The sequence below is a fragment of the Porites lutea genome, chromosome 4, assembly GCF_958299795.1.
Source record: "Porites lutea chromosome 4, jaPorLute2.1, whole genome shotgun sequence".
NCBI classification, from domain to species: Eukaryota; Metazoa; Cnidaria; class Anthozoa; order Scleractinia; family Poritidae; genus Porites; species Porites lutea.
In genome coordinates, this window is record NC_133204.1 from 37,309,290 (window position 1) to 37,330,184 (window position 20,895).

At 38.9% G+C, this 20,895-nt stretch overlaps 3 protein-coding genes across 4 annotated transcripts; 2 read left to right on the top strand and 1 right to left on the bottom strand.

Moving 5' to 3' along the window:
* The first annotated feature begins 1,941 nt into the window (after positions 1 to 1,941).
* On the top strand, positions 1,942 to 4,359 carry LOC140934619 (cartilage matrix protein-like). Its single transcript, XM_073384215.1, has 2 exons — positions 1,942 to 2,044; positions 3,686 to 4,359. Exons 1-2 carry the CDS (start codon positions 1,942 to 1,944, stop codon positions 4,357 to 4,359), a joined length of 777 nt encoding a protein of 258 aa, XP_073240316.1.
* Positions 4,360 to 10,119: 5,760 nt separating this feature from the next.
* Positions 10,120 to 14,181, top strand: LOC140933474 (eukaryotic translation initiation factor 4E-binding protein 2-like). 2 transcript variants are annotated; one of them, XM_073383034.1, is made up of 3 exons: positions 10,120 to 10,372; positions 12,687 to 12,872; positions 13,893 to 14,181. In XM_073383034.1, the coding sequence occupies exons 1-3, from the start codon at positions 10,231 to 10,233 to the stop codon at positions 13,928 to 13,930; spliced, it is 366 nt and encodes a 121-aa protein (XP_073239135.1). In that variant the 5' UTR covers positions 10,120 to 10,230; the 3' UTR covers positions 13,931 to 14,181. The 2 variants fall into 2 exon arrangements, with proteins under 2 accessions (XP_073239135.1, XP_073239136.1); XM_073383035.1 differs by having other exon boundaries at positions 13,896 to 14,181.
* Positions 14,182 to 15,398: 1,217 nt separating this feature from the next.
* Positions 15,399 to 16,748, bottom strand: LOC140932604 (tyrosinase-like). Its single transcript, XM_073382116.1, has 2 exons — positions 16,602 to 16,748; positions 15,399 to 16,272 (listed from the first exon to the last, which is right to left on the bottom strand). Exons 1-2 carry the CDS (start codon positions 16,687 to 16,689, stop codon positions 15,401 to 15,403), a joined length of 960 nt encoding a protein of 319 aa, XP_073238217.1. The 5' UTR covers positions 16,690 to 16,748; the 3' UTR covers positions 15,399 to 15,400.
* Between the last annotated feature and the right edge of the window lie 4,147 nt (positions 16,749 to 20,895).

The window sequence follows — 20,895 nt, forward strand, 5'->3', positions numbered from 1 at the left end:
GAGCAATAAAGGGATGCCGCGAGGGTACCTTGAGGTTTGGTGGAGAATTGACGGATGAACACAAAAATTCATTTTTGAGTTACTAAAGCAGACCAAAGCAAAGTTCCCGTAGAAGATTCAAAAGGTGGCGTTTTGAGGACTAATCCTCCATTTACATGCAATTTGCTGCTCAGCCATTGGTCAATTGTAGAAATCTGCCCCCATGGTAGCGTTGAATTGCTAAGTCTGCCCAATACATCATTCGTGCGTGACAAATACCTCGACTACAAAGTTTGGTTTTAAACACTTGACCTTACTAACCACAGTAATGGTTCAATAACATTTATTTCCGTTTAAACCATAAAATACCAACTGAAACAAAGACTTTACGTGCTGTTACTAATCAAATTGTCTTCCTCCAAGTGCTTCAATTCAATTTTAAAGTCGTTTTCTGTTTAGTCTCCATATCAGAGAAAATTTTAAAAAATTTTTGTTCTTTTCACACAGACCTCAACACTTTTCTAGAAATATGGTCGCATGACACGCTTGGAAAACTGAAATATCCTCGTTTGGTGTTGATGGTTTTAATTCAGTTTGACAAATTAAAAATAAATAAATAAAATAATAATTTAATAATGATTTAATATCGTTCCGTCTCTCACGCACTCATTAAAGATAACTTATCGAACCTAAAAACTGAAACGTTTGTACAAAATTTCGCGACTCTTAATTTAATGATATACGATAAATGTTTGAGCGTTCTTTACCTTTCAAAATCTAGACGCCCGGGAGGGGGGAAGTACTTCCTAGTAGTGGGCTTTTGGGTATGTACGGCTGGGTGGGGCCGCATTTTCACGACGTTTGACTATTATGGGGCTGCACTTTTATAAGAGTTACTGGAATGGGGTCGCAAATTTTCAGGATTTTGGGGGTCAGAAAATTCAGGTAGGTAGGGATTTAAAAATAGAAAGATTTACACCACATTAAGTTTAACAACTGTGACAGTTTATTTTAGGGTGACCAGGTTAAAAGGCTTGATAAGGTAAACGCATAAACAGAAATTGAGTAAGTTGGGATTGCGAAAATTACTGAATATGATCACAGAATATACTAAAATGACTATAGGGGTTCTGAGAGGCCAGCGGCACATACCCAGCAAAAATTAACCCAAGCACGTACCCCCCCCCCCCCCCCCCCCACGAACTAGACGTTGAATATGAAGTGGCCAATTACATGCCCTGCGTATTTCCGTCCCGTTTGTGCAATGCTAAAAGCCACTTTTAGCTTTCAGAAAAACTGTGATGAAAGTGATGCTTTCTGATGAACATTTATCTGCATTCCCATAGTGTTTCGTTGTTGTTGTTGTTGTCGTGTTAAGTGATTTTCCTGGTGATCTCTCTTTGTATCGTTCGTGGCCTGCGCTTTAGCCTGCAGGACGGGCGCTATGTTAGGCGAGCACGAGGTAGACGTGGAGCGACGTACGCGCGCGAAGATGGCCGGCGTGTCTCACGTTCCACGTCCGCTTCGTGCTCTCCTTGAACCGCAAAAAGTAGTGGCTTTTCTGCAAGCTACCAGCATGGGTACTCTTTTTGGGTCTGCCACGTAGGCTATATCGTCTGTGATTTCTATATGATTTACTGACTGCTTAGTAAGGATTTATCTCTCCTGCGACTTACTTTCCACAGCTTTTATCACGTCTCCTGTGATCCTGTGTTGCTACAGGATACAGGATTTTCCTTTTATCGTACACGCCTCTCATTTGTACGAATGTCGTTAACGACTCTCATAAGATAGGTCATAAGTTCAGCAACTAAATCGTGTTAGTTGTGGTTGCTTTACCCCTCAACGGGTGCTATAAAAGCAGGAGAGACAACCCGCCCAAGCAAAACTGAACAAGAACCAAAAAAATATACGTAAAACATAAGTGACAAGAAGAGTCCATTATAACTAAGACGACGAAGTATGGACCGAATGATCCTCATAGCAGCTCTTTGCGGGCTGCTAGTTCACGTTTCTGTAGCAAAGGATTTGGTAGGAGGACCAATCAAACCACCCTCTTATGACGGTAAGACGTCTTCACATCATAATTAATTTTTATTTGCTTATTTATTTTATTTATTTATTTGTCTATTTTTTTCTTATCATACTTACTCAGTACTTACTGTTTTACTCAGTAAATTTTTACGCACTTCTCTTATCCTCTCTCGAGTCAAGAAATATGGTGAACTGTTGCAGGCAACCAAGAACTATAAATTCGGTTTACTTCGAGTTTTCTGCATGGAAAATATCTTAAAATGATATTACACGAGAGGATTCACAAAGACGATTTTTAGCGCAACACAGCGTTCGTTGCAACATCGTTGCGACATTGTTTCGAATAGGTACAACATTGTTCCAACTTTGCAACCCTAGCTAGCTGTGTTACGCTAAAAATCGTCGTTGCGAATATCGTCCAGTGAAACATCACCTTTACAGAATTTCACGCTACAGTTTCTTCATTTTATAATACAAAGGAAAAGTCCTTTGTTAATGTTGTTCCTGATTTGATTTTTAAAGAATAGAAAGGAAATCGTCAGAAATTATACAAACATGAAAAAATGCTGATATTAACCATCGATCGCTATGGTTACGAGATACGACGTCATATACGTCATTTCAAGCCCTTTTACTCAAATACGCATCATACGGACCCTTTCTTATTAATTCCAACGCTAAAAAATGTATTAGGGTGGCATTTGACTGTTTTCTTTTCGGAATTTTGACTTTAAGTGTTCCTTTTTTCTTTTTCTTTTTTTTGTTTGTTTTCAATTCTCATTTTCTCCGAAAAAGGAAACTGACAATTTTCCACGAAAATTCCACTAAAATGCTGGAATATATAATAATGCTTTTTTGACTTACTAAAGCGTTCGGAAAAATATGCGAGCATAATATGTGCGAAAGCCTCTCCACTACCAATCACTGTCGAGCACAATACAAATTTGTTATTGCACACTTCAGAAACTCTAGGGAGAATGGGAACAAGGTTTGGGAGCAGGGATTTCTGGGATCGTTTAGGTGGACAAGTCTTAACTATGATTGGTCGATGGTATTCAAGGCAACCATACAAACAAAACTTTTATTCACACAGTTTCGACCTAAATACAGTTGCCCTGCAAATTAGCAAAGAAATGCTATTCGAGGTAATACAGAACTACCGAAACCAGTCTCAGAAATCTTTGCCCCCAAAGCTTGTACTCACTCCCCTTATAGTTTCTGGAATTGAAGCGAGTAGCTACATGTCAGAGCTAGTGCGCACAAGCATACCTGAAAAAATATCGAAGAAAAAGCACAAGATCCTTTGCAAATTAGCTTTGACAGCTGTCGAATAGTATCCCTCCTCCCCCCTTCAGTTGTTATCACTCGGTATCGTATGAGGGTTGCAACAGTTACCTGCCGCAGAATATGGTCCTACGACCGATGGCACCCACACACCATACCGAGGAAAAACGCAAATGTATTTAAAGCATCCGCATATGGAAACAAATTGGGAGACTGGGTGGATTGGGTTTGGCAAACGTTGCGTACCTCTAGACACATCCTAGCCACGGTCCCTGATTGCATACGTTTATATCTATATAACTTGAACAATGATGGAAGTGTCACAACGCTAGTACTTCCGAGGTTTAAACAGTCCTGATCTCACTGATGTTTTCAACTTCAATTTCAGTGTTAAAGACAATCCCTCCAAAAAATGAAACAGCAAACAATATAGCCAAGCATTTCCTTGGCAGAACGAGTGGAATTCATGGACCTCCAAGCTCCCAGGATACGTATGTGTACAACGTGGCCTACATCATAGACGACTCGGGTTCAATAGGCAACAAAAGTTTCCAACAAGGAATCACAGCTTTACGAATGATGATCGACAGAAAAGGAGATAGATCTGATTATGCCGCCATCAAGTTTTCTACCACCGCTAGCGTTCTATTCCCGTTCGTCTTAGGATGCCAAGCCAGGCAGAAGCTGTTGAACGTGCCTTACACCGGCGGCGCAAGCAACACTCAAGCTGCCTTACGATTGGCTAGAACAGAGCTGTTCGAAAATCCCAATTCGGGTATTACTCCAGGGGGCGGACGCTCAGCATTAGTGATGACGGATGGTCAATCGAACATCAACAAGACTCAAACAATACCCCAAGCACATTTACTGAAGGCCGCGGGAGTCGAGGTGTTTGTTCTAGCCGTAGGAAAATATACTTCCGCCGCCATTCAAGAGATGAGGGGAATCTGCAGTTCCCCTTACCAGGATCACTTGTTCCGCGTCGCTGATTTTAAGTCTTTCGTGGATGTTGTTAAACTCATTCCCACGAGTAATAACTTATTACCATGTAAGGAAACATGAGCATGATTTTTTACATTTTGTTGAAAAAAAATTTCGAAGCTTTAGAATTAGAAAAACTTGACTAAACCTTGGACGAGGTTTTGAAACCGTTTATGGAGTCTAAGTGGTATGAGATTTCGCTTTTGTCGGTGCTTTTAGTTTTGTGGTAATACAGTGATACGGTAAGCACATTATATAATCAAATATGGGCTCGTGTGGGTTCTAAATGTAATTGGCTTGTTTTGAGGGGACGTCGAGTGTGCTATTCTACTAGTGAGCTTAAGCAATGTAGACGGCGACGACAACGAGAACGGCAAAAAGCAATAGGTTTGGATTGGCAAAACAACAACTTTGCACGTGCATCACGCTTTTTTACACAGTTCTTACCTGCCGTTGCACGACTACTGCTTGAAAGTGCCTAATTTCACGTTTTGTCTAGCAGGACGGGAACACAAAACAACAATTTTATTTTTCGTTTCTTGAACTTTGATACAATCCTTTAGAATTCAACTGCAAAGAAATTTGCCAACATTTGACGAATTAAACGAGATGGAATAAGCGCAAAGGGCGACTTCACTTTTTAAGTGCCGTTTTCGTAGCTGTCGCCCCGTTGTTGCTTAACCTCTCTACCATCTCAACTCACCTCACCCTCTAACATCTACCAGAAGTAAGATTCATTAAAATCCTATTATTTTTTCTATTCTTTCTATATTTTACTTTACATTTTCGTTCTTAATTTTTTTCCATTAAATAAAAGTTGGGAAAAAAACTGCCGTACCCTCGACCAGGAACCCTCGCCTTCGACATGGAACCCTAGACCCCTGACCAAAAGATAGACTCGGTCCAATCAAAAAATTTCCCGAGGGAGAATGCGCCCGGGCCGGACGAAGTATTTGATCTTTTTAATCGTACCTCGTACCTCGTTTGTTCGGATTTTGACACAAACAACTCGTGAATATAACCCCGTACACGGCATTTTCTCAGTGACGTAAACTATATTTATTAGCGTACTACACTTACGAGCAACGATGGGTAATTGGTTCACATGAAGCACAAATAAAAAAGGTCTGACGATCGATCCCTGGGGCACACCAACAAAAATAGAGCGAGGCAAAGAGCGAAAACAAGCAATTAAACAAACGAGACCAGCCAGCCACTGTAAAGCACTTTATAAGAAATAAAAGATTTAGTTAAACTTAGTACTTAATTGGTAAGCAAGTGGACACGAGGAACTCCTGTAATGACACCCACCTTTCCAGGACTGCAGTGTCAAGTTCTACTGGATAAAAGGGTTGCTATTTTATATTGGCAAGCAACCCATCGAATTGGTTGGTTGCCTACAACTTCCCCAGTTCGGTAAGCGCCAGTTTGTTATGAGATGAATAACCGGGGCATTGGAGCCTACATTGAAGGGATAAAAATTTTATTTATATCACGATATGTCTATGTTGTTTGCTTGACTGGTTATATTACCTATATTACAATTCTTTAATAAAAGATTTTTTTCTGTAGAAGAGATTTTGCCATTATTACCGAGTTCTAATAACGAACAGTTTCCTCAAATTGTTATTTGAGTTACGTCCACAGCAAGCGGCCTAAAGCTCATACCGAGCCTATCAGAGATTTTTAATCATTCATCAGTTTTTCATCATTCACTATTTCCTTGATTACGAGGATTTTTAATTAGTCTTTTTGAAATAGAGCTATCCGTTCCTGCTGACAAGAAAGTCATACTCTCTTGATAACTCATATGGTTTAAGAGTTAATGTGTCCATGCAACTTGTTGTTTCTTAAACATTGCCAGCACTTGCCCCCTTATTTCTCTTATTCGCCAAAAATAAACAAAAGGATTTAGCGAAGAGTTTACCAGTATAATGGTATATGAAATTGAAAGAATAAAGAAGGTAGAGCTATTAACACCGTACGCAAACTGCAACGCCAGTGCCAAAGAATATGGAACATAGCAAAATAACATGATGCTGTAAATTATAAACATATTCTTGGCGGACTTTTTGTAGATAAGGATATTAAAGTACATTATCTGATTTGATTCAAATTGGCTTTGAACTGGAATTGGAAATGTTCGGCGCTGTTTTAAGCCAAAGAAGATCTTCAAGTAACAGACGAAATTTGTCATGGTACACAGGCAGTTTGCAAGAGCTCCTACCGTGTGACTTGCACTTCTGCTATGGACCCACAATCCTGCCCATAAGATTCCTATAAGCCACTCCAAAGCGAGTACCAAAACAACTCGTTTAACACGTACGAGGTCTTTGTATCTAAGCTTAAGGCAAAAAGCGAGATATCTGTCCACAGCAATTGCGGTAGTGGTCATGAGGGAAACCGACGCCATAACAAAAGCGATCACAGTCGTGGGTGATACCAGCGCACAATATAAAGATGGAACTTCGACTATGGTTGCCAACATCAGGCCAAAGTGTAAAGGAACAACGACTAAACCAACACAAAGATCTGACAATGCCAAACTGCAGAAGAGAGCTTTGGAAGGAGGATGTATTGATTGGCTTCTTCGTAGTGCCACCAAGGTGAGCGTATTTCCAATTGAAGCAGCCAAGAACACAAGGACGTCAAGTACACAGGTAAAAAAGAAGATATTTTTTGAGAACTCTTGTAAAAAGGAATAGCGAATCAAGTCGGGCAGAGAGCAAGTGATCGTGTTGTTCATGACCCGTCGATCAGGCAGAAGGCAATTGAAGATTATCTTCTTCGCGCAAAGAGTTGCTGGGTCAGTACAGGTGGATGGTTCAGTGGGAATATGGCAAATGTTCCTTCAATCATTAGAGCGGTTTTCATTTGAGTGTCGAAAAGTAATTGGTTTTGCACTTTCTACACGATGCGATTGGCTTAAAAGATTCGCGCCACCTTTTCATCCAATCAGAAGTAAAACCAAAGCCAATTGTGACGCGCTCGCATGCATTTTCCCGCGCTTTGCGTCAGCCACATGTAATTACTTCGAGTTTTGATTGGTTCAATGTATTGTCTGTGTCCTATGTGATTGGCCAGAGTAATTACTTTGGTTTTGGTTTTACGACACTCAAACGAAAACCACTCTAATGTGAATGAAAACTTAATAAAATTTACTGCTTGAACGCTTTTATGTTGTCGAAGTAGGCGATATTTACATCAGGTACAAAACACAAAAAAAATCATCAGCGGAAATAAGGTAACAATACAAAATACTTTAGGGTGCAAATAAGTAAAAAGTAATACCACGGGAGTCAAGGCAAATATAGAAATGATATTTAAAATTTTAAAACCTCACAGAATATTCCGCAACCGGGAATTACTTCTAATAAACCCACCTCCAATCTGCCGTTGAAGTAAAAACCTTTTGGCAAGGCCTTATAATTATGTTCTTTCAACTCATGTTAAATTTCAACGTAATTTTCAACTCAATCCGATCATGTTTAGCTACATTTATAGTAGTCTGAGAAGTGCCGGATACAGACCTTAAGTTAAGGGAGGAGGGGGGTCCGGTCTCCCAGAGCCTGAGATAAAGGGGGTGGGGGGGGTGGTCTCCCAAACCTTCGGGCCTCAGTTTGGTCTAAAAATAAAGAGGGGCGGGCCCCCCGGGTTCCTCCCCTGGATCTGCCACTGCTGAGTATCAACGTTTAATTCTGATAGGAAAGGGGAAGAGCGAGGTGAAAAGGGTTAACAGCTGAAGAAAGCGTCCCAGTTTGCTTTCATAAGTTTACTGAGGTCGGTTCGTTTCCTGGCCGTACCACTTTATCATGTCTCGAACGACCCATGAAGTTTTACTCGGATTAACGTTAACACGGCAAAGACTACTCAGGTAGGTACGAATTATCAGGTCTCGTTGGTTCAAAAGCCAGGGCCGAGTTGTTCGAAGGCCGATTAGCGCTTAACCCAGGGTTAAATTTATTAAGTCTTTTTTCTTTTGTTCAAAAGCATTTTCTCGGATAACTTTATCTGTTTTTTTCAAGAGCATCCAATCATCAACTTGTTGCTGACAAAAAGAATTAAAATGAATTTACTTTTTAAGCTTCATATCATGAATTCAAATTTCGCACTAACCCTAGGTTATCTTAACCTAGCTTTGAGTGAACAACCCGGCCCAGGTGGATAACTCTATCCAGAGTCTATCCAGTGGATGAATCTCTATCCACTGTATAGAGCGCAACTGGTTTTTCCCTAAGACTTTAATCCGTTGGATAGTGATCAGTATTCGGGCGGAACTGAGTAGTGCTATCTAACCGTTTGACCAACCGGGGCTAGGAGCGTGTACGCCAGACACACGAGTCAGTCTTTGTCCCTGAAAAAACTGCCACAAGTAAATGACCGTCATAAATGTACATTTAAAAAGTAGATAAAGAAGTAACAAAAAAGTAAATGTTGAAAAGCAAGATAACACGTATAATTGGCTATGTTATTCCACTTTTTGGTTCTTTCAGATAATTTTTCCTAAAGAAAATGTTGTGTTTTCCCTATTTTTTCCACTTATTGTCAGTGCCAACTGAAGAACATGGCCCCTTAACGCCAGGAGAGGTGATTAATCAAGTCACCCGCAAGCATGGCAAGAAAACAATTCTTTGGACGGTTGACGGGGAAGGGTGACAGACTCGTACCCAGTTACTCCTCTATGTTTGCGCTGTGATTAACAGTTTAGTGAGTTCGCGGTGCATCAAGGGGAGGAAAGAAGAAAAACGCTCCCAAGCGCCTTTGCGCAAGTTAAATAAATAAGTGGCGACTGAGTACGAGTCTGGTAGAAGTGTGTGACTTTGAAAATTGTGCGTACCCTGGAAAATTTCTAGCTACGCCCCTTGAACTCAGGAGCGTTGCGTCCTCATAGGCACAAAACCCTTTGCTTACATACAGCTGAAATCTGGGGAAAATATATGTATTTTTTATTTCCTGAAAGCATTTATATCATTAAATCGTGATGACTAATAAATTTTTCGCGTCATATCAGCAGTTTGTATTTGTATTTCCTTTTATGATCCTTTATTATTCTATCAACAGACTATAAGAAACGTTATTGTAGGGTGGCAGACGAGAGATTGAGCTCCCACAAGCACAAGGACGTTGATATTGATGGCCTGCTGCCTGCGAGAACTGCGAATGTAATTAAACCGAGCCGTTTTTGTTATTATGTACAAAAGGGTCACGGTATTAGAGAGAATCTTGTGTCTGTAATAGTTTCCACTTTTCTTTTTTTCATGTTTGTTGATCAGTTGTTACTCGTGCGTGTGTTTTAGTTCTCAGCGGTACTATTTTAAACAACAATGTCGGACTTACCGTTATAAATCGTTAAAATCATGAAAAATCGATACTATCGATTTGACACAGCAATTTAGTCTATCGATTTTCACCATAGAAACCAAGATCACTGATAGCCATTCAAGAGTATTTGGTCCCTTCTGGGTAAACAAAGGGCTAGGGGTTTCTTTTTTTAAGAATACACGAAAAAACTTTAAGTCAAATCTCGTCCTCGTACATGTAGTAGCTAGTGGACGACTGGAGACTACCGGGCCTGGTCTGCTGTGTCTTAAAATTTCTTTCTTTAATTTTTTTCTTTTTCATTAATTTTTTCACTTTTCCTATTTTTGAGAAGAGTATGCGGCACGAGAAACTGAAAAAGAAGAAAAAAAAGTCTAAGCTGTTTGTGTATCTCAAATAAATCGATAGCCAAACCGATAAAAATTACTTGCGTGCTGGAGAGCAAAATTCGTGACGATCGTGGAAGCACGTGATCGATAAAAACAGATGACGCAACTTTTGGACAGCAATGAGCATGCGCAAATAAATCCCGTGACTCGCTGGAAGGTTTTGGAAGGAAGGCAAAACGATTTTGCAGGAACGTGCCTCAGATTGAAGGGATTTTTTCACCGCTTACAGCCAGAACCATACATTATGAACAGCGCACAGACTAACGTGTTGCCATCTGGATCTCGACCGATTCCTTCTAGACGAATTGTGGTTAATGATCCGGGGCAAATGCCTATGGACTATTCTACGACCCCGGGAGGAACCATATTCTCTACGACTCCAGGCGGTATGTTGAACGTGTTTTGGGCTTAAAGTGTTTACTGTGATAAAAGTAGTAGTTAAAAGCGTTAAGAAGCTATTCACTTTGCTATCTTAAGTTTTTTGTAAGCTTCAAGTCTTCGAGAACGTTGTGGCCTACCGGTTAATTTACGCTTGCGTAGGCTAAACGAGAGGGAACGTCGTGTTGATTATACACGTTCTCGTTTCGAGTATAATTTTAACCGATCACAGGCAAAATAAGCAATCATACTTCATCGTAACCTGTGTTTCGACTGTTCATCTTAATATTTTTGTGTTGCCTGTAATGAAAACTAATATTGGTGGTGTTGTACATTGTTTTTCTGTGAAAGTACAAAGCCTTGCTCAGCAAGTTTCGTTTTGTCCAGACGTGCAGTTAGCGAACTCTCGCCTCAAATGTGGCTGAATATTACCACTGTTTGCTTGTTTATTTCAATCCTTGGTGTTAAAACTGTCGCTTATAGTTCGGTTGCATTTCACTGTGCATACAGTTACTTGAAAAAAGTACAAATGTAGATATCGTTGTGAAGGCATAGGCCTACAAACAAAAGCAAAGATGTGTCGTCATAGCTTTTTGGAGCTTGTGGAAATAATGTCGATAGGATAAAGCTTTTGCTTCAGGAATTGCAATGCATTCCTGTTTTTCGCAAAGGGAGTCTAAGAATAATCGTTGCTGTGGCTTGCTTTGAGGTTGATAACTTTCGTAAAAATTTCCAGTGTTTACGTTTGGTGTATTGTTTTTGTGATGGCGATATAAACAATTCCCACGTGTTTTGTTTATGGTCGATGTATTTTTATTTAATATTCAATTAAGTGATGAGCTTTTTTCTAACATTGGTTCCAGAAGCTGCACATTTTTTGCGATGATTTTCTCAAGTGCCTCAAGTTATTCCGAGATTTCGTATTTTGGTAGACTTCTTTAATTTGCGGATGATTTAGTATTCCTTTATATGACAAAAGTAAAAAATAAAATAAGCTGAAGTATTGAAATGTGCATGAAGCTATGTATACTAAGCTGTATTTTTAGCTTCTAAATACACTTTTTTATTGTGAGGTTCATGAAACTCTTCTAAAAAAGATTTACATGTAATGAGATTTTAATGGTAATTTAATGTTCAGATCATACTCTTATCAGTGAGTTTACCCCCTAAGTTAACCATGCAGTGGTTTAACTCCAAATTTTATTGAAATCATGCATTTAGTCATTTACCTGCAGTGAAAAATGTACATGTACCTGTGAATTGGCTTGGGTTATTCAAGGAAATCTCTGTAATCAAAGTTAGGAAATTATTTTTATTGTAGGTCAGTGGCACTCGAAATCTATGACCTAAGACTGTGGAAAAAAAAAGCTGTGTGAAAACAGCATCTCCTTACAAGCTGCTTAAGTTGCTTTTGTAATCAAAGGGTGGAATAAAAATAATAAAGTCAAACTAGGTCAGTTTTAGCCATTTTGAAAAACTGAAATCTACCACACCACACGCTCAAAAGGTTGGCAAAGCCAGGGGTACATAATACTTCAGCCGGATCACGTTTGATATCGAAGCAACCTTTAGTACAGGGAGAGTATGGTAATGTTAGAATTGAAATGGTTCATGGATTGTGGTGTTAATTCTGAACGTTTTTATGGGGCTAACTCTTTATGAGGCTAATTATAAATTGACGATGAGCTTTTATGAATTGAGCTCGGGTTCTCACAAGGGGCAAAGTAGTTTGAGGTAAACTTGTTACTAGGCAAAACCACTGGCTTCCAGTTATTAAGTGCAATAATTTTCACAAATTTACCAAGTTATTGTGACCTTAAATCTCTATATGTCAACCCTGAATTGTTTTGTCTTGCATACCAACAAACAAAATATTCTTAACCTCTTTTCCACTATGTGCTGTTGAGTATTATTCTAGGCAAAATATGCTGTGTAGAAATCACATTAACCTTTCTTGTTGTACCATGTAACGTGCTGGAAGTTAGGTACATAATTAACCTTATATTTTGCCCTTTTGGAAGGTCTGTCTTCAAGAATGTAAATGATGGAAACCGGGGTCAATTCTTTTTTGAAATTACACTGAAAGTGGAGAACATCTACGGTTTATTTCCAGTAAAGTTTCTTGGAAGGAAGAGAGAAAATAGTGCCCTTGAGGTGCTTTTTCCTCCACATGTATCCAATTGCTTTTGTAACCATTGCATGTAACTCTTGACCTATGAGTACTGATGGATTTTTGTACATTGACTGATGTAAAACTAAAACCCCTTTGGATTTACGTTTGCAATTTATTTAGTAATCATCTTTGTTTGTCTCTTTTTATAGGAACTCGCATTATATATGAGCGTAAGTTTCTTCTGGATTTACGTAACTCGCCACTGTCCCGTACTCCTCCACGGAATCTTCCTCTTATTCCAGGTGTTACTTGTGATGAAAAGGTAAAACCTGAGAGCCCTTTGAAGGACAATGGTGTGGTCACCACAGAACCAGAGAGTGACAAAAATGACCATGGTAAGAAGCTAAGTTGAATGTACAGCTGTACCTGGTAGTAAGGGAAGAGTTTTTTGCTTTACACGAAGGCATCTTTCCGTATTTTGACCCTAGCAAATTGTAAGAAAATCAGATTTATATTTTGGGTAAAATCTCAAGAAATAAGTATGCTGTACATGTAGTAGTAGGTACATGTAAGCCTATTGCCAAAGAGGCTTGTAGGGTTTTGTCCACGGGGATAATGAAAGGTGACAAATAATTTTGCAATGACTTGGTACACGAGTGAAGGAATATTAAACGACGTTTTAGTTAATTAACAATACATAACAAACTTTGACTCTTGATGACTTCTGCACAGGCGGTAAAATCATTGGTCACTACAGTGACTGCTGTTGAGGGCTACAGCATCCCTATGAACCACTACTTAACATTAAATTGGGCTGTCACTAAGATTTCTAGTTGCTGAGTAAATACAACAAGTAGTAGGTAGGGTTCTATAATTAAATTTTATCTTCTATTTTCCCATGAAAGTAGCTGGGTCATGCTCATGCATGTGCAGTGTAGTAGCCAGGGGAAATCCCTGGTCCTCAGCCCTTACTGAGGGTCCTGATGAAAATAATGCTGTTATAAATAGACGATGTTACATGGCCGTGCGAAGATATGAAATTTCTGTTCGAGTACATTATACTTTGAGTGCCTTGATAAAGACCAGTAGGGAAATATCTATCAAATGATGCTACTGGAAAAAGTGCTGTAAAATATTTATTATTTCAGTTACCAAGTTTAAAGATGATATGTCCAAAGAGGGCAAAGATGTTGCTCATTAAGGCACACAATTTTACTTTTCTTTGTATGGTGGGGTGCACAAACTTTCACCCCATCATATAAACATCTGTAAAATTTAGTGACCTTCAGAGCTATGTCTTCTTAATTTCACTGATAAAATTATTCTGGAACATGTACATGTACATCTACCTTGTGTCCATAATATTTGTCCACAACTTGTTTATTATTGTTTATTTTGTAATTTTCTTTCACCAGCAGAACAGGAAGAACCACAATTTGAGATGGACATCTGAAGAGGTGCAGATCTTCACTTACACACGCATGACACCCGTTAAAATTATGATGTCACAACGGATGTAAATATTGTCATAGTGTGGAGGTCCTGAATGGAATTGACAGAAAATTTGGTCTAGCTTTGAGCCAGTTGGTCTCCTGTCAAAATAAGGAATAACTCACTGGCAGGCTGACATCAAATGAAGTTGTATATAAAATTGCTTTTTCTCGACACTGGCCATGTCAAAATAAAGATTTTGGGCCAACTGCACGATATCTTTTGTCTTACATGTCTCTTTGACTTTCTTTTGGCCACACAATACAGTTAAAACCTGCGAGTGTGAACCTGGTTTTTAAGAACCTGTTACACTCTAGGCTAAAATTTGCCCGTTAGGTCCCCTTTTACAAGAACCCATTTAGCCTAAAATTTGAAACAGGTTCTTCTTTTCTAAAATCTATGAAAAAATTCTGTACACCTGGCCAAATACGGTAATTCAACATTTAGGATTCTCTATGGAGTCATAGGTCTCTTATCACTCCAACTGCAATGTAATGGTCTGCAGATTTTATAAAAGGAATGAGCAGAACACCACTAACTACTCGTAGCCTCCAGGAATTTTTTTCTTCCAGAAAATGAGACTCTATCTAAGAACCTAAATAGCCTAAATTTGTGTTTTTTTTTCCATTTATGTTGTAAGAACCTGTCAAGACTATTTGGGGAACTGCAGGTTCTTACTGACGGGTTTTTACTGGATAAGCATGAGATTGACAGCTCCTTTCGTGCCCTAGCCTGTTAGCAGGCTCTTTATGTGGAACTTGTGGGAGTTAAAGCCCTTGTGCGAGTGAGCTACAGAAGGTTCAGCAGTCCTTTCACGCACTACCATTTACCTCTGTTTAGCTTGCTTGTACACTGTAGCCTAAAGTTTTGGTAAAACGTGCAACTTGTTTTGCAACTTGATTTGCTGCAAGACGGTTGTTGCGGGTAAAACGCGCAATTGTCTTACAGCAATGTGGCAAGACAATTTGCATGCTTTTTGTTGCCCGTTTTACCGTACCTTAAGGTACAGGCGTCATACACAAACAGTTTATCATGTTGGAAAAGCTCTTTTAGGGGTGATCAGTTCGTACCGTAAAATAAAATCAATACTACATACTAGACTAGTTTCTTTTCTGGGCTTTTTTTATTAGTATTGGTATTGAAGTCGATAATTAGGTGTCTCTCATCTCTGTGTTGCAGACAGTTACTTTGCTGCAATCTATATGTTGGTTTATTATTATTATTATTATTACTATTATTATTATTATTATTATTATTACTACTATTATTATTATTATTATTATCATTATCATTATCATTATTATTGTTGTTGTTGTTATGATTGCCATCATAGTTATGATCGGTATGTAAAATCTGATAGTACTTTGAGAAGTCAAGAAAAAACAAACTAAAACACAAAGCCTGACAAAAGAATTGTCAGACAATCACGTTTTTAATCTTCATACAACACCCGTACATCGCCAGGTAACTGGTCAACATCAAGATATTCCCACGGAAACCTATCAGACCCCGGCATTATAAAGCTGATTTTAGGATAATACTCAAATTTGTTACCTTTCTTCTTTTGCCACTCCGCCCAAAGTTTGTCAATAAACCCATGGTGAAGCCAGAATTCCGGAGTGTACGCGGCCGTCAAAGAACAATACATGCTTTCACCCACGCAATCGTGAAATTTTGAGTGGAAAATCTCACGAATTGTTTTCTCAAAAACAGTAAAATTTTCCTGTATGACAAGGTTTTGGGCACAGTCTGCGTTTGGTGGGTTACAAGAATTATTAAAATTTCTTTTCAAGCAACCACCACCCGCAGCCTGCGGTAAAGAGAATTCACCCTTCTGAAATGGGCCTTCAATTACGCAGTTATCAGGGAAGACTCCATTGCCTCCCAGACCGTGAGGACCTGGGTTCCATGTATCCTCCATCTTAGAGCCTCGGGTCCAGTGTTCCTCATCTTTGCTCCAATTCCAGTAAGGAATCGTAATCCGGCAGTCGATTTGGCGAAGAAAGTTCTCGAATTCAAGCAGATACCATCTGTGCCATGGTAGGAATATCTGAGGCATGTGATGGAGTAACTTGCTTGGAATTCTTAAGTGAATGTTCGTTATTTTGTCATATTCGCCTGTGTATCGTGCATCAGAAGAAGCCAGTTTGAAGGCTTTTATGAAGCGTATTCGTTCTTCAACGCTCATTTTAGTGAACTCTTTCCTTACTCTGTAGCAAGATATATAGTTGCCATCCTGACATTTGCAACTCCTACCACATACATCTTCAACTTTTTCGTTGTTTTCACATGCGATCGTGGGAACTGAAAATAAAGAAATCAATAAATTTACTATTCTGGCGACCCCCGTGTTTCGAATACATATATCAGTTTCCAGCGACACTTGCCAAATTTTCACAGTGAGAAACTTATAGACATCTATTTTAGCTACATAAACAAAAAAATAAATGATAGTAAACCAGGCGCGTTTTCACATCGTGAGAAATTACCATATTTTTTGTTAAATTAGTTTTAATAATGTATATGACCTATGCATAAGGACACACAATTTCCTTATAGGCAGGAAATCCAGGAATTGACTTTTTAACATAATGCATGATACATAACAGATATACAATGATAATTAAACCAACCTTTGACGTAACGTTTCAGGATACTGACGTCCAGTTTGTGACAGGCGTCTGAAGTTTTCTTAAGGGTGGTTGCTGCAGTTAAAACCATGGAACGAAAAGCTTGCAAGATGTTTCCCGGGCAACGAGGAAAGGAAAGGCAATCAATGGTAACCTTTTAAAAATAAAACAATGTAAGTCTTTCACTCGGTTTATTTTTTCCTATTCCGATGTTGTCAAAAACCAGTATTCTCCATTTTCACATCTCCCATAATTCACCTTGTTCCCTCCTCTCCCCCAAAATTTTGCGTAACCTTTGTTTTTCATTTCCCCTTGGTATTAAAGCCGCCCCAAGAGAAATTGACAACAATGCTTATGCAAAAATTTTGGGGAAAAACAATGTGCATTTTGGAAGATGTGCAAGTGGCGGATGGTTTTAAAACCAGAAGAGATAGCGAGGAGGAATCACAACGAATCAATTGTATCAGAAAGTTAAACAAGATCACAAGATAGTGACATTTTGGCTAGATCATCTGATGTTCATAAGTATTCAAAACCAATTGTTATTTAACTTTTCGCTTAATTTTTTAAAGATATATATGTGGTTAAAATGATATTGTGAAGTATATATATGAAATAATTCATTTTTGAACTGCGGCTGTAGATGAAAGTGAAGAATGATCATCGCAGTAAATTTTCCAATTTAAGCAATTTGAAGGAAGAAGCCTGAAAAAAAATCAGGGCTTCAACAGTCGTATTTTGGGCTTGGGCGTAATTCGGCGAAAAAAACTCGCGATATTATATCGTCGCTTTTGTCCAAACTTGACAAAATATAGTAGAACTAGACAAATACATTTTAAAGATACCTCCTTTTTCTTTGTAACTGGTAAACGCATGGAAACAAGATACGGCAGAAGAAATTAAAAATTAACTAAAGGATAAAACTGAACGGCAACCAAGTACGCTTAAAAGCCCATTAACAAAGCATACAATAACATATTCTCTTGAAAAGAAAAGCCTTTCGCAGGACTGTTCTGTGATGCCGGCATAACAAATTGTTCCATTCTAGCTACCGACAGTCTCAGTCAGAAACTAGCAAGTGAAGTATAGTACACGTACTCTGCAAATTATGCTAGTCTTTTCCAGTTTCATTTTCTTACTGCTTGAATTAGCACTTGCTATATTTCCAGTAGAATTGTTAAGATTATGGCTAGAATAGAGGGCAAGATATTGACCTACCTGCAGCGAGTCACACTCCTCTCTCAACACGCGTTTATTTCCACTTTCGATAGCTTTCAGAAGCCCTTGAGACTGATCAGAGCATTCTTGAATCACCTTCGCTTGGCAAAAAGAATCTTGTTCTACTGCCGAAACGTCCTGTCTTTTTAGGTACATCAAAAGCATGGAGAAAAGTTTTACAAACAGCATGGCTTGTTTCTTGACAAATTCGTTTTTAGTTCTGAACAGCGTCTTGCTATACCGGGATATCCGGCCTTTAAACAGGTGTTTTACTAATAAAAGTTTCTTGGTTATTAAAAACTGTTTTCATCATACTTCAAACAGAGTTTGCTAATATGACTTTTCGTTTAAAATCAGCTTACTTTAATTGCCGTTCACTTCTCCGGTCAGCTTTAGGTCATAAAAAGTGTTTGATCGCCGCATAAAATTGCCGAATAGAAATTTCATGTTCTTCTTCATTGAATAAATCACCAAGTAAGAAATTTAAATTCTTGTCAAAGGTTCAAGTTGACTAGTTTTGGATTATTTCGCCTCTTCAGGTAATTTTCGTTGGTTTAATGGGAAGTGTACGAACGAACTCGGCAGGGGTCATCCATTAATCGGAACGCAGGTGCAATTTTAGAAAGCCTTACTATTTCTCGGTGAAACTAAATCTTTTTCGCAGGTTAACACAACCAATATGTACTAAGTCAGGGACCTATTACAGCTCTTAATAAAGTATATCATCAGAAAATTAGTCCTCCTTAAAAATGAAATGATGTAAAAGTTATTGGGGCACGTGTGACGGAGAGAAAGAGTTTGTTTCTGATTCTTATTTTCTCACCCGAGTTTTTAAAATCTTTAATCTTTAATCATTATTATTAATCATTCAAAATATTTCACTGTTTCTTATTGGCTAAAAGCACACGCATAATTCACCATAACCAGCCACTGTTGGCCAAATTTGGAAGGACTTTGCGATTAATCAACCAATGAAGTCAAAAGCGCAACACAATTGACGGTTTATGCACCGTTAACCGAGAAGACCTGGGAACGAGGTTAAGCTTTCCATTTACGAAAAAAACCCGGAAATTTCGGTGGGAGCAAAAGTGGAATTTCCGACTGGTAAAAAGTTGTTCCATTTGGTCGTAAATCCCGGTACGTCGCTGTGCCCGACCGTGGACCTAGAACTGGTACAAACTACTAGAAACGTAAATGGAACACGCGATTCCGTTCGGAAATTCCAACCGGGAAAACGGGCCCACCTTTTTAGATTTTCCACTTTTTCTGGGAATTTTCCAGTGGGACGAACCGACGAAATGTGTTCCATTTACCGCCGAACCGGAAATTCCGGAAATTTTGACTAAATGGAAAGCGCCCGTTGTTTTGGTTGTGAAAACAAACTTGGCGGAATAGTCTGCGAAGCATTTTACTCGTTCCACAACGAACTACTGTCTAAAAAGATAGCAAGAAAGACAACTCGACGGACAACATCTGCTATTTGGAGTATATTTGCAGACCTGAAAGGCATTTTATCTTCTAAACATCCACTGTCGAGGTTAAATTAACATCGACGAAGGTAAGCATGTTTTAGCTTGTTTTCAAACGAGGAATTATTTTGAATAAATAAAAAAGCGATTAATGATTCGGCTTTCTTAGGATATGAAGAATTATACAGATCTCGGAGGGTGTTATCCACCTCGGCCGATAACACCCTCCTCGATCTGTATAATTCTTCATATCCTACGAAAGCCGAATTCATTAATTGCTAATTTATATACGGTAAAAAATTCATCAGGTACAATAAATTCCAATATAATGACTAACATCCTAAAACCTAAAATCCTAATCCTAACTTCATTATATTAACCCTTGGACATACAAGCGGGGGGAGGGGGGGGGGAGGGGGGGAGGGGGGATGGATGCCCTTCCCGCTAAGGTTTTTCTGAGTTTTCCCCTAGAGGATAAAACATCAGCACCTGATGTTTTCAGTAGCTGTTCGTTCATCCCTCGCGTGCATTTTGAGTCAAGTTCAGTGATGGCCAGTTTCTATGGTTACGAGATATGACGTCATAAGTAGGAGGTGGTCAAGCCATTTTTGAGTAAAAGTACATGTTTTTACAACTTTTTTCAACAATAAAAGTAATTCGTGTGGCTAAAATCATGCAAAGTGTTTATTTATGTGTTATTTTTTATGTCAAGCACAAAAAATCACCATTTCTCGCGTTTTTAACCTGATTTCTAATTCTTGGTAAAATCCAAGATGGCGGCCAAGATGGCCACCATTGTTAGTGACGTCACAGAACCCCATCAGCTCCACCACCCATAAAATATACTTCATCTTGTAGACGAGATCAAAGGCTTTCCACTAAATGTAAAATCGTTTTGAAATACTGGGTTGCCTGCGTGCAGACGTCTCCCATTTCCTTCGTTGAAATAAGAGACGTCTACCCGCAGGTAAGGGGGCGGGGAGCGGGGGGCGGGGGGTGGTTCCATCCACACCTTCCCCCCTCTTGTACCACGGTGGAGGTATGAATTTGTGTGTACGTCCGAGGGTTAACTTACAACAATATCGTATAATTCCGAAAATAAGCCCCTCCAAATATAAGCCCCCCCCCCCACAAACCTCGTAACGCAAAAACCCTCAGTTAAATCGCCCCTCCGAATATAAGCTTCTACCCTCAAATACAAAAGTAAAACAAAGCAAAAAACTTAACGGTAAATTTCCTTCCAATTATTAACAAGCCCAATCGATTTTGAAACGCAAATTTTCCTCAAAAAGGGCCTTTGAAAAATATGAGCTCCGGGGCTTATTTTCGGAATTTTAAGGTATGCCACTAAAAAAGCTGATTTCCATGAATGCTGTGTTTTTAAAAATTATGATAGAAAAGGCGTTTAGATTGATTTAATGAACTAGACTCTCTTAAATGTTACAGGGTAAGCTGCTCTAAAGGGTTGCGCCGCTGTAACTAAAACTATTTTTCATGTAGTTAGTTTTTGGAAAGGGGACAACAAGTTTCTTTACCGAGTTCCACGGAGAATATAGTTTGATTCATTTCGCTTTATAAATTTAGGCGTGAGATATTCGGGAACCAGAACG

Excerpts from the sequence above, each read along its gene's own strand:
- LOC140934619 (XM_073384215.1), top strand. The coding sequence starts at position 1,942 with ATGGACCGAATGATCCTCATAGCAGCTCTTTGCGGGCTGCTAGTTCAC. Across the intron at positions 2,045-3,685 it reads CAAACCACCCTCTTATGACG|TGTTAAAGACAATCCCTCCA; the intron begins GTAAGACGTCTT and ends CTTCAATTTCAG.
- LOC140933474 (XM_073383034.1), top strand. The coding sequence starts at position 10,231 with ATGAACAGCGCACAGACTAACGTGTTGCCATCTGGATCTCGACCGATT. Across the intron at positions 10,373-12,686 it reads ATTCTCTACGACTCCAGGCG|GAACTCGCATTATATATGAG; the intron begins GTATGTTGAACG and ends CTCTTTTTATAG. Across the intron at positions 12,873-13,892 it reads GAGTGACAAAAATGACCATG|CAGAACAGGAAGAACCACAA; the intron begins GTAAGAAGCTAA and ends TTCTTTCACCAG.
- LOC140932604 (XM_073382116.1), bottom strand. The coding sequence starts at position 16,689 with ATGGTTTTAACTGCAGCAACCACCCTTAAGAAAACTTCAGACGCCTGT. Across the intron at positions 16,273-16,601 it reads CCTGAAACGTTACGTCAAAG|TTCCCACGATCGCATGTGAA; the intron begins GTTGGTTTAATT and ends CTTTATTTTCAG.